We start from the raw sequence: 13,634 nt of genomic DNA on the forward strand, positions 1-13,634 counted from the left end.
GAGACTGAAATAATAAATGACATGAAATAAATCAAATATAGACTAAAAGAAAAAATCAAAGAAAAAGTCAAGAAAATGAAAGAGCATAATAAATAAAAGACTGAAATGTATGGTGCATGTACAACAACAGCACAAAGTCTAAAGACAATGGTAAACATACGAAATAAGCACAGCAGCTAAAAGCAGCTTCACCATGTTTGGATTTTACGACAGGGGACCTCAGAGGATCTGTGGGTGAATACTGTCGTACAAGTATTTCGCTCATAAATCATCTGGTGATTTATTACTGAATTGTATATTTAAGGTGGTAATAGGTTGCCTTGTTATTGTCCCAACATGGACATTCAGATTTAGGTCTGATTTCCTGACCACATCAAGATTTAACCCCTGGGTTTCAGCAGCAGACAACAATGATGAAAACCACTTTTAGTCATCTTTAGAAATACAAATGGAAATTTGGTTTGATCCTTTTTGTAAATGTAGGAATAACATCCAATCCTTTGCCTTGCACAATGCATATTCAGAACTAACGAGAGCATTAAACAGTTGAATTAAAATGGTACAATGATTGACCCCTGTGGAACTCCACATTTGATTTGGTTGGTTCTGATACATATTTGCCAAAAGGCATACAACAGTATATGAAGACTAGTAAAGACAATCAAATACACGCACTTCCTCAATAGCAGTTGCTTTCAGAAGTGCAGTTTCACTGCTGTATTTGTAATTATTTCCCCCATGGGGATAAGGTCGATGCCAGGTTTGAGAGAGTTTTGGCTTCTGTTCCGCACCAGAGGCCTGCTAATATGCTGCTCGCTGGCATGCGAAACATTGTGCCACGTAACTTTCTAAAAATCTCTTCGACAAACATCCAAACCCAATAGACCCAGCAACAGTTGGGACAGGTTATCTCCCCTGTGAACTCAGCAAACTTACAGGGCAACATAATGTTTTCAGAGAAGGTCATTTTAGAAAAAACACTGAATCTGGAGGGTTTCTGTGTCTGTCATGAAAGTATTTTTTTAAATAGTTGATCCCCAGGTTAACACACTGTGATTAACACACACAGACAGCGCTTTATATAATCTGAGACAGGTTTTGCAAGACCAGTAACAGATTTGGGTTGTGTTTCTCCCCTTGTACGTTGTCCTCTCAGGGAGGGGAACTCACCCGACCACCACATGGCCATCACCTACCGCCAGCTGCTGAGCCAGGTCTGCCGTTGTGCTAATGTCCTCAAGCAAATGGGTGAGAAATCTTAGACCGAAACAAAATTAAATCAATATTAATTGGTTTGTAGCTAAAAATGACGTCATCCTTTGAAATTACCTTCAGCAGCTCAAAGTTTGAGTAAAACAAGAAATACTTGAACACATGCCAGAATCCTTGCTTGATTCCAACATGTTTCAGCTTGTAGAATCATGAGGAAAGGAGGACACAATGATAATTACCAGCATGCTGCAACACACTAGATGCTACTATATGGCTCTATGCGGTATGCCCAATGCACTTTGCACATCAGACATACAGTATAGGATCTGTCATATTCAACATGCTGAAACTCACCTTAGAGCTACATTGCCACATTGCTGGTTTGAGTTGAGAAGCAGCCCAGATGTGATTTGCGTTATCCAAAACGGCAAATCTGCTTGTTTCTGTGTTCAAGGTGTAAAAAAGGGAGACAGGGTGTCCATCTACCTTCCCATGATCCCAGAGCTGGTCTACACTATGTTGGCCTGTGCAAGGATAGGCGCTGTTCACTGCATTGTGGTAAGAAGTGTGATGAACAATCCAATTTTTCATGCAAATGATTTTTGTTTTTTGTTTCACCCATTTTGGAAAGGCAGACGAGTAGGTTTTGCTACATAAAGGTGGAGCATCATTTAATGTCAGCTGGTGAAAGAAAACAAGATTTTATTTCTTAATATGAAAAATTACACTCCAAGCAGGAGACACTTATGGTAATATTTAAACCATATCTGGTATCCAATCTGTGTCAATTTTCCTTTTTGCGGTCCACATGTAGGTTAGCAGTGTTTGCCCTGCTCCTATCAGCTGTTCTCTATGCAGCCACAGCACTGAGAGCACATGCACTCAATATATGGGTCAGACACTTACAGGCTGTATCTAGCTTTGGTAGGCGACAGAGTCTTTGAAGTTTTGCCAGGAAGCCAACACTATTTTAGAGTTTCAACATTCCGCATGCATGCAAAGGTTAGTAGCCCTGTTAAAAATATCTACAGGCGGCTCCAAGATGAGTCTGCCAGAAACAGACCTTTGCAAGTCATAAAGCAGACTTAGGTGTGAGTGACCATGTCTGTGCTTGGTCACTGTTGAACATTTTCCAACTCTGAGTTTTGTATTTTTAAATTATACTTGATATCAACATCACTTGGTAACATAAGGATCTCTGGTACAACGCCAGCCTACTGAAATCTCGTGTGACTGTTCATATTAAATCATAAATGAAGCTTGACATGAAATTAAATCATAGATGGAGCCAGACAGGACAGTCAATGCCAGTCATGCAGTGACATTTTGCTGCGTCCAGAGTCCTCAGTGTCCTGATTCATAAAGCTGTCATCAACACATAACGTTACACGCTGTGAACTATCCTTGGCCAGAACACAAACGTCTGACGGTGGACGCAGCAGATGACAATCCTATAAAAGAATTATTATCAAGGTCTGGTTTATTATGTAAGATTGAACCAGGTGACCTTGCTATACAAGGTAAAGAGAGAGCGTGCGTCAGACTGTTTGCACTTCAAAGTGAGACTTTGTAGCTGTTGCTGAACTGCAGCCACTGTGTATTAATCCAGGAATAATGGTAACATCTAAAACATAGTGTAAGAGGAAGTAGAGAAGAGACATAAAGTCATGGGTGTGGTTAATACATGAATGCAACTTTTAGTTTGTGAGACGAAGAATCAAGGGATGGATTACTGAACGGGCCTAACGAGCACCGGTAAGGGGCCCCTCTAGACTTCACCTACAAAATGTGACTTAAAAAGGCACGTAGCAACCAGGAAGAGACTCAAAATGACCACAAATAAACATAAAGTAACTACAATGACACCAAAGACAACTATGCTGTACATTTATGTATGCTTTATGACACTTTCGTTTGTTTTACTATGTGTTTCATGTGCTAAGCTTTTGGCTTTTAGTTAAATTCATTCTCTTTGTGTTTTAAATGTGTGCTGCTTTTATTGTACTTTGTAGAAATGTTTTGAAAGATGCTTCAGAAATAAAATGCATTATTTTTCTTTTAATTATTGTAATCGATCAATTGATCGTCAATCAAAGTTTACAGACCGATTGTCTTGTTTAAATGTAGAGGTTTAGGTAATCAGACAAAGCTGTTGTCTTGTTTACAACTAGAAATGATGGAGAAAACCGCGACAGTATAAGACCCAAGCTGTTACAAACCAGAATTATCCCTGAAGGCCATAACTTGTATCTTCTCTTGCTCAGTTTGCAGGTTTCTCCTCCGAGTCTCTGTGTGAGAGGATCGTGGACGCTCAGAGCAGCGTCCTGGTGACAGCAGGTGTGTCCGACAGCCCAGATAAGGCGCATGTCAGCCAACAGAGCAGCATCAGGATGTGATGTGTTGTAGCGCTCAGGGATTGTAAAGATGGTTTTCCAGTTGTAAAGAGTGTTTAAATACCCTCTCCCTGATGGTTCACACCGCTCATCAGCTGTCTCTCCGTCCCTTTGTGACGTACAGATGGTGTTTACAGAGGAGAGAAGCTGATCAACCTGAAACAGATTGCAGACGAGGCTCTGGAGAAGTGCAGGGAAAAGTAGGTCCTGCTGAAAGGCCAACAAGTTTCTCGGTTCTCAGCAACCGCCCTTATTTACACTAGCTGCTGGTAATGGACTCAACCGCTGGCATATGACTCACCACACACACACACACAATCAGTTGATATCATGGACGTTGAGGAAACACACTGCCCGGTTTCCACATTTCGGGGTTGCCGGGCAACATGGGAAGCTCAGATCATTCAGGAAAGCCCAAACTGCTTGTGTCCAGTAGCAACATGAGCCGGGGAGGGATGTGTGATAGGGGGTGCAGGTGTATCATTTAAGAATAAAACATATCGTGATGTTGTCCGTTACACCAAAGCCTCGTGGCAAAACAAAAGTACAATTAAAATCTTTCAATCAAGATCTCACATTTTCCATATAATACAGAGCTTTCCTGAAACTATTCAACCTTTTTACTTAATATTATTATTCATTTTCTCATTTCACATTTTTGATAATACGTTTTAAGAGGGATCCCTCCTCTGTTGCTCTTCCCAAGGTTTCTAACTTTATTTCCTGTTTTTAGAGTCTTTCCTTAAACAAATCAAGGGTCAAAGGTGTTGTATTTTGCTCCTATTGTAAAGTCCTCTGAGATGTTTCATCTATATACTGACATGAGATGTCAAATTAAACTTCATGACTTTTGGTGGGGTTTTTGTAATTAATGCAAAGCAGGGCAACACAAGCACTTGATGCCTTTCACTGCCTCTCACAAAACCTTTTTTTAAATTTATTTGTTTCTTTTCGCAGAGCGTCATCTAGTGTCACTAAATGCCTCGTCATCAAGCACCATGCACTCAGGACAAAAAGCGGAGCTGCATGCAACAAACTACAGGTAGATATGTTTTTAAAATGACCACCTAATGTTTTGGTTTGATATCACTAAAAACACATGCTTGGACAAGAAAATCTTATAATAAATGACATGTCAGTTTATAATTTACATGGTCTGTTATCACCTGTATTTAGCAAATTATTCAAGTTGATATAAAGAGTGATTTTATATCTCGCATTTGTTCCTTGATCTGATGCGTTCAGACCCCCTGGGACTCAGACTGTGACGTGTGGTGGGATGAGGTGATGAGAGACTCTCCTGAAGAGTGTGAACCCGAGTGGCTGGATGCTGAGGATCCGCTGTTTATCCTCCACACCAGCGGCTCCACCGGCAAACCCAAGGTAAGATGAACGATGTGCAATGAAACCAGTTGAATATTGTAGAAACACACAGAATAGCTCAGGACATTTGCGAGACGAAAAAATAATTTTCTGCATTAAATGTTTTTCTTTGAAATCGCAGCATCTTATTTTCTACTCTGATAAGAGTCTAATGGTGTTAACTGTGCTGTCTTTCACTTAACATTTTGTCTCTGCTGTAAAACAGTGAGAAGTAATGTTTTTCTCAGAAGCATAAATGCATCCCTAGAAAGTTGAAAGCATGACAATTGCTTTTGTATTTTGTGTACACATGTTATTATTACATAAAACACAGGACTCAGATCATCAGATAGTAGGAAATGATCTGCGTCTTTGTCTTTCCCACACACACATACACACACCAGCCCTATTATTTTTGCTGTCTGCTGTCTTTGTGCTGACCCATCACCTCCTCATTCATGTTTCCGTGCTTGTGTACCATACAGGGTGTTCTCCACACTGTTGCCGGGTATCTACTTTATACGTCGCTGACCTTCAAGTACGTTTTCGACTATCACCACGATGACGTGTACTGGTGCACCGCCGACATCGGCTGGATCACCGGTCACTCCTACATCACCTACGGCCCACTTGCAAACGGCGCCACCAGCGTCCTGGTGAGTCTGAAAGAGACTTTTATCGTATTAAAAATCCCCACAGATCCATTAGAAGACATAGAGGCCCCCTTCAAAAGCTTCTTCAAGATGCATGTGTGTTTTCTCCAGTTTGAAGGTATCCCAGTTCACCCTCATGTCGGCCGGTTCTGGGAGATCATTGAGAAGTACAAAGTGACCAAGTTCTACACAGCTCCCACAGCCATCCGCCTGCTGATGAAGTACGGACGGGAACCGCTGCAGAAGTAAGAGCCTGCATCCTCTGAATGCCACAGCAGCTCAGAAAAATCTAGATTTCCAGAGGCTAACGCAATAGTTTGACTTTCAAAACACAGCATATATGTGATTTTTGCGTGTATTTTTACAACAGTTCTCACATGTAGATGCACATCTTTAAGACGTCCCTCTTCTGTTCTCACTTCTAATGTGACAAACTCCTCAGAGGTGATGTGAAAAAGCAAACGGTATCACTCACATCATCATTCATACAGTGTGAACATCCCTTTGTCATGAAATTTCAACACTAAATTCACAAGAATCCTAAAAGGAATACTTCACCCAATGACCGTTAAAGTCTTGGTGAATTGAAGTAAATGTGGGCCGCGTTTAACAACAGAAAAAAAACATGTCAAAACATCTGTTTACAAACTCTCATACAACGTGTGCAATATAATCCGACTTATGCTCACTACTTCCCAAACACATGCATCTTCGCTAAAACCATACCATCTAAAACACTTCTGCATAAACAGTCTCATGCTCCAAGAGTTCAAGGTGACACGGTGCGAGTGATTCATTTACAAGTGATCATTTTGGTGGTGAAGAATTACTTTAAACGCATTATTTCAAAAAATAAATAAACGGAAAATAACGGATAAATGGAAAACCCAAGTCTGTCAACACTCACTTCAAAGATAAGAAGCTTTAAACAACCATCAACCAGACATTTCCCAATGCAGCTCTTATTGAGTTTTATGGCAGGAAATGGTAAAAGGAAAAACAAAAGGAATAGTGTAAATAAAGTGACAATAAACCAGACGCCAGGAAGTCACAACACAACTTGTCATCTTTCCACCTCGGTTTTTGTAAAGCGTAAACTACTTTAGAGGTGCTGGAAGGCTTGTTACCTCCAGACAGAGCTAAGCTAACCAAAAGCTGAAGAAAGAAAATAAGCATATTTCCCCAAATATCAAACTATTGCTTTAATTCAAAACATCAACACTATGCATGTAAAACATCACTGGTGAAGGTGATAACAAATGTCAGTTGCCAGAATAAAAGTGCATAATTTGGCACTAATGTCTTAGAAACAGCAAATCACTAATTTGAAGTAGTAGATTTGGCAGAAAGTGGAACTCGTGGAATATGTTTAACATCACAGATTAATATGTGACGTTGTCCCATCAGTTGGTCTCATTAGGATCAAGATCTATATTTCTCAAGAGACACAGCCAGCATACAAAAACAACACATGGCCTGTAAGGCCAAACAACAAATAAAGTTAACATGGACTGCTACAAGAGTCAGAGCAGTACATCAGGTCAACATAATGATGAAATATAGAAGATATCTGAGGGACGTTTTCTCACCTGCCTCCTCCAGGTATGACCTCTCCAGCCTGAGGATTCTGGGTACTGTTGGTGAGCCGATCAACCCGGATGCGTGGCAGTGGTTCCATGAGGTCGTCGGTCAGGGCAGGTGTCCCGTGGTCGACACTTTCTGGCAGACAGAGACCGTGAGTGCTTATGCTCATGTTTAGAGGGTTGAAAAACACTTCAGTCCATATGTTGTTTAGTTCAGATTCAGGAGAATCACTTTAAATGTACAGGAGACTGGATTTAGAATCACGTTTCTTTCATATGGATATAATAATACATGGGATGAGCTGTGTAAAGCAGTTGATGTTACTGAAAACATCATCTAATTTTTAAACGGCAAAAACTTGTTTTGTAGGTTGCAAGGTCCAACCAACAAGAAACCAAATGAAAAGTTTATTTGTGCTGAACTCTGACTGATTATAATCTGGGGAAGATTTATGTGGAAAAACCCTCCAAATGTACACGTGCAATAGTCTTACACTGTCCAACACTTCACGTATGTACAATTCATCTAATAACTGTCAATCGCACGTCAAAGGGGACGTCCAGGAGGAGCAGAAACCCTATTTGGACCTCGTTTTCTCTTTGACCAAACAGCACAACAGTACAATAACAACAATAAGTTGATGGCAAAACAATAAACATGAATCACACCAATATTAAGCCACACATACTAAATTTTGAGTTTCCTGTTCCTTTAAATATGAATTCATTTCTCAACAGGGAGGTCATGTTTTGACTCCTCTGCCTGCTGCCACGCCGCTGAAACCAGGCTCTGCTGTAAGTGACAACATTGGTTATCTCATAATATTTGTATGTCGATCTTAAACAAACTAACATCTTCGCCGATGAGTTTCATCAATACAAATCATGCTGGTAAGGAAGGGTTGGACTAAACCAATGCAGGAGATGCAACGTTTCTATTTGGCTTTAGATTGTGATCCAGACTGTTCACGGAAAGAAACACACAGGAGCTGTTCAATGAGAGAGCACCGTTATCTCACATTAAATCCACATCTCATGTTTCAGACCTTTCCTTTCTTCGGAGTAGAGCCCACAATCCTCAACGAACACGGAGAGGAACTGGAAGGCGAGGGCGAGGGTTATCTCGTAAGTTTCAATTCACTTCTATGCAACTTTATTAATCTCTGTGAGGGAAATCGTGTGCAGCAGTTGGCTGCCCAGAACAACAGATACACACAGACAGGAAAGAAGGAAAATACTGTAAATCATAAACATTCAAAGGCTTTAAGCTTAAAAAACAATATGTACTGTATGTGTAACTGATAATTAATACATTTGTTACAGGTATTCAGGAGGCCCTGGCCTGGAATAATGCGCACTGTGTACAGAAACCACGAACGCTTCGAGAACACCTACTTCAAGAAGTTCCCTGGCTTCTATCTAACTGGTGACGGTAAGCCACAAAAACTTCTATTACGTCTTCTGTCTGGATACTCAAGCTCACAAACCTGCAACATCGCAGACTACATGTCAGAAGTGTCTTAATACCAAAACATGTACTTGATTATGTTACTTGTTTTCTCCTCTCTCAGGCTGCAGGCGGGACAAAGACGGCTATTACTGGATCACAGGAAGAATAGACGACATGCTGAATGTGTCAGGTACTGTACTGTGTCACTGTCTGATAACACAGCTGCTTCGCAAAAGGCAGAACATTTCCCGAAGAATGCAATGTTCCGACGAAGGCTGTGTAAATAGTAAAATACTTATTTAACTGTAGCAAGTTTTTTCTTTAAGCTTTTGGGCCAATATTTATAGTAATAATATTGACTCCAAAATGCTAAAAAAAAAAGGACCCCTCCCAAACCCAATATCTCAAAGTCTTTAAGTTCAAGCCTCCTGACTGGGACACGGCTCCTAAAACCTGAATGAGTAGCTCACATGTCTCAGCTCTGCATGCAAACCTGCCTGTCTGACTGGCTGGTGTTGATTCCAGTCTGAAGGCATCCTATAGTATATCATGGGGTGAACTTTAGGCTACAAATAACACAGGAAAGCACTTTAACTTATAGATGCATAACCAAAGTATAATACAATCATCACTAATATGACTGACACGGTAGAACATGCTGAAAGAAATAATAAATAAACAGGAATAACTAGCGAGAGATTGCTAATATCGGCAGAGACACACACTAACGTGAATAAGGGGAGTACTGGGACCTATTTGTTTCCACTTCAAGCATTGCTCTGTTATGTATTATTACTACTCTGCTGTTTTTTGCGTCTTTTAGGCCACCTGATGAGCACAGCGGAGGTGGAGGCAGCTCTGACGGAGCACCCGGCCGTGGCGGAGGCTGCTGTAGTGAGTCGGCCTCACGAGGTGAAGGGAGAGTGTCTGTACTGCTTCGTCACCCTCAAAGACAGCAGGGAGTTCAACCACAAACTGGTGGAGGAGGTCAAGAGACTGGGTGAGGCTCCGACACAGGGGACGGTTTACTGGAGGGTTAAAGGAAAAAAAAATCCAGTCAAAGTGATGTAAATTGTGTTTTTTTTATTCTTTCATCTCAAATATGTGGATTTTACAAATTGAATAATTGATAATGAAACATCAGTTGCATTTGCAGATGTTTTTCCTCTCAAATAAGACAACATACTATTGATCCAGGGAGGGAAATACTATATAAGCCTATATCAGAATAAAGCTTTGTACAGGAGTGTGTAGCTGTACACAACAATGCACAATTAAAAACATTAGAACAATATGGTGAACAATAAAGCTCATATTGTTCACAAACTAGCCGACATGCCAATACAAACGCCTGTGAATGAAAGCAGTCAGTTTTAACATGTTATCTTTATATTCTGCTCTGCACTGATTCCTTCTCTGTATTCTTTTGTCAGTGAGAGAGAAAATCGGACCTATCGCCACGCCAGACTTCATTCAGAACGCTCCCGCGCTCCCGAAGACTCGCTCAGGTAAACCTCTTAAAACGTCCTCCTCCTCCTCCTCCTCCTCTACTCTCCTCCTCAGTAACATCTGTCTTCTCTGACTCTGGCTCCACTTTAGGGAAGATCATGAGGCGGATCCTTCGGCAGATCGCCCGCAACGAGAAGGACCTGGGCGACCTTTCGACCCTGGCCGACCCAAAGGTGGTGGAGGAGCTGTTCAGCCAGAGATGTGAAGCTGCAGCCTGAACAAACGCCTCACCCTCTCCTGCTATGCAACAGCACACATGAAGACAGATCACAAACGGCTGGTTCTGGGTCAGCATCTGTGCACTTGTTGGAACTAAATGAAGGGGCTGGGATCAGAAATTTATACCGCCGATATTGAGACATTTCAAATTATTTTTTTAGGTGGAGAAATGAAAGTAGAAAACAACTGATTTAATTAAATAAAATGTCAGTAGTTGCTTTGACAAGCTGATATATGGGGCTGCTGTTGGTTTGTGTTTGGGCCAAAATGTCAAACAAACTAGTTACAGAATTGCTGTTAGCTCCATGTCTCATATTGTTGGAGGAGGAAGTTAATGTTGCCTGATGTATATTTTCAATCTGTGATATTTCTATGAGCTTAGAATGAAGTGTTTTATCTGTTATTGTTGCCTTTGTCCGTTTCCTTTCAAGCGCAGCGGTTGATCGGCCCCCTCATGTGGCAGGAATCGTCCTCTACAGCTGCTATCTGATGATTTACTGTAAAATGCCCTTTTTACTCTCCTGCCTTCTGTCTTTTAATGATGCACAGAGCGCGCACACACACACACACACACACACACACACACACACACACACACACACACACACACACACACACAAAGATAGAGGGATGCAGAGAAGAATAAGAAGAGAGGGTTGTTTTATCTTAAGTGCACTGGATTCTTTTGAAATTACAAGCATCAGTCAGAGGTCTTAAAAAGATTAGACTGCTCTCTTATCTTACTGCACAGTCTGTGCACTTCCTTTGTTTCATGTTATTTGTCTCCTCTACCCCACTAAACATAACATGCATGCAGCGATGTACTGTACGTTTGTGTAGGTGGGGAGGCTGAGGAAAGAGGAGCCCCAGAAACAGGGTAATATTACATCATCACCCCCAGCAGCCGAGGAGGGGTTACCATGGCAACCCCCCCCCCCCCCCAAAGAAACCCTCCTCCTGCCTTTTTACCACAACAGCAGTCTGCAGATGTTTTGTAACCTGATGATGCTGACTTCCTGGTCTCACACACACACACACACACACACACACACACACACACACACACACACACACACACACCTTAAAAATTATTTAAAATAACGTTCTTTCCTAAAAGCAGTCATGCACTATTCCATAACGTTTCTGACAGCCTTTCTACAGAGATGTTGATTCAACTTTGTGGTCATTTAAGAGTTTTATGATGCTGTTGTGCATTATGTTGAGAGGGGAAAGTTTTCATTCTCTTATTCATAGGTCACATGTCATCCTTGATATCATTAAGATATATAAAATGAAAACATATTGTGGCAGTCACACACACACAACGTCCAATCCGAATAATCTATACTCTCCAGCAACCCCACGAAAAATAAATTGAAATAGAAACCAATTAAGGAAATTTATCAAAAAACAAAGACACAAAACACCAACAAGCCTTCACACATCGAGTCAACATTTCCACAAAACACCCTTCACATGCATAGTTCTTTCAAAGCTAAAGGGAAGAGAAGCTGACAGCTCTATCCATCCTAAAATGAAGGAAACATTTAGAAATGTAATATTAGATGTCACGTGCAGAGTAAAACATTAACCGATATACCCTAGATTAAAATATGCTTGTCCTTGCAACTGAAATGTTGGAAGAAAAAAATGCCCCAAAATCTTCAAGACAAATACTCAAATACTGCAGTTTTGCTTCTCATGACTGGTAAGAACATTGACGACTGATATTTGCAACTTGCAACATATGTAATAATAATTAATAATATAATTCTTCTTCTGTTATGTGGCATTTGAAATATATATAGAGAGTTTTTTTCCCCATATATATATATATATATATATATATATATATATATCATAGATCAACCTTTACGATGTCAGAGCAGTTTATCAATAATTCACTGTGTGCCATAATGTCTTCTTCGACTGCTGCTTGTCGACATCCAGCTGACTGTCACTTCGTCAGGAGAATTAAGTTCTTCTAAACATTTTATAGCCAATTATCTTTAGAGAAACAATATTTTTTGAATTGGTTTTCCAGCAGCGAGCAGTTCCATTGCATTGTGGGAGAATACTGTAAATCAACAGAACATGCCATTTTGAGTGTGAACGCTACATAAGTCAGCGTTAGTCATGTAGTGGTAAGGGTTAATGTTAGGGTATGAATGTAAATCAATGCATTTCAAGTGTCAAATTAATTTTGTGACGATTTGTTAAATTAACATTTTGGCAAAAAAAAAGTGTTGGAACACATTCTGAACATCTCAATATATGTGGAAAACAGAATATTGCAAACATATTTTAACATTTTAAATGAACATGTTTCTATACTAATCTGAAAGGAAGAACAGAACATTGTGTGTGTGAAGCATTATAACTCCTCTCCAACCTTCCTCAACAGCAAGCTGCCGGAGGATTACGGCCCAAAATCCTCCATCATTGTTTCTGATGTGGTATCACACCGAGAGAGAGAGAGAGAGAGAGAGAGAGAGAGAGAGAGAGAGAGAGAGGCAGGCAGAGACAGACAGAGAGAGACAGAGAGAGAGAGAGACTTACTCAGATGTTGTGGGACCCAGAGGTTTCTGGGCTTTACATCCCGTTCTGTGTGGAGGCAAAGCCCCGCTGTGAGTGAGCTCTGTGTGTGTGAGAGAGAGACTGGGCCCGTCCAAAGCAAATTACACAAACAAAAGAGGAATCAAGGAGGCACCAAATGAATGGCGTCTTTTTGTTTATGCTTTTCAAAAGGACAGACAGATGGTCTAACTGAACTTGAAGCCTACTGGACATTTTGTTATTTTGAAATGTACTGTACGTTGAAGAGGAGGGCTTCTGGGTAACCTGGTGGGGGTCAATCACAGGACAACGATAAGAGCAAAAAAAAACTTAACAGACAAATGTGGTATTTGTCTTGCATTTGAATATTTTCATTTCCATTTGGGAAAACTCAATGATATGCTGCTTTATCTACCACATTTCAAAAGGAAATGTTACTGAAAATTAGCCGAACAAAGTGATGAAGCATTAAAGTACATTTGACTGATTTACTCTCTCTACGCGTCGTGGTACTCCACTGCTCGTTTTGAACCTCACCTCAGTGAGTCCGTGACTTACCTAGAGTCTGTTTAGTTTGTATAAGTTGGCCCGCTACAACAGTCGCAAAGGCAATGGTACAAATAAAAATGGCTGCCGCTCTGACCATCCTGCTACGTTGATTTAAATGGGAATGTCCGTTCTACCCAGATTCTATTTC

The 13,634-nt window shown here is 40.7% G+C and overlaps 1 protein-coding gene across 1 annotated transcript; it reads left to right on the plus strand.

The window, feature by feature from the left end:
• Positions 1 to 1,676: 1,676 nt before the first annotated feature.
• Positions 1,677 to 10,784, plus strand: acss2l (acyl-CoA synthetase short chain family member 2 like). Its single transcript, XM_076097957.1, has 15 exons — positions 1,677 to 1,770; positions 3,477 to 3,549; positions 3,730 to 3,805; positions 4,563 to 4,647; positions 4,851 to 4,988; positions 5,453 to 5,623; positions 5,732 to 5,865; positions 7,223 to 7,355; positions 7,942 to 7,998; positions 8,248 to 8,328; positions 8,527 to 8,635; positions 8,775 to 8,843; positions 9,477 to 9,653; positions 10,087 to 10,161; positions 10,253 to 10,784. Exons 1-15 carry the CDS (start codon positions 1,705 to 1,707, stop codon positions 10,378 to 10,380), a joined length of 1,572 nt encoding a protein of 523 aa, XP_075954072.1. The 5' UTR covers positions 1,677 to 1,704; the 3' UTR covers positions 10,381 to 10,784.
• Positions 10,785 to 13,634: the final 2,850 nt, after the last annotated feature.

The sequence above is a fragment of the Anarhichas minor genome, unplaced genomic scaffold, assembly GCF_050575085.1.
Source record: "Anarhichas minor isolate MPS153535 unplaced genomic scaffold, ASM5057508v1 ptg000024l, whole genome shotgun sequence".
NCBI lineage: Eukaryota > Metazoa > Chordata > Actinopteri > Perciformes > Anarhichadidae > Anarhichas > Anarhichas minor.

Coding starts and splice junctions, on each gene's coding strand:
- acss2l (XM_076097957.1), top strand. CDS start 1,705: ATGATCCCAGAGCTGGTCTACACTATGTTGGCCTGTGCAAGGATAGGC. Junction 3,806..4,562: donor CTGGAGAAGTGCAGGGAAAA/GTAGGTCCTGCT, acceptor TTCTTTTCGCAG/AGCGTCATCTAGTGTCACTA. Junction 8,636..8,774: donor CTTCTATCTAACTGGTGACG/GTAAGCCACAAA, acceptor CTCCTCTCTCAG/GCTGCAGGCGGGACAAAGAC.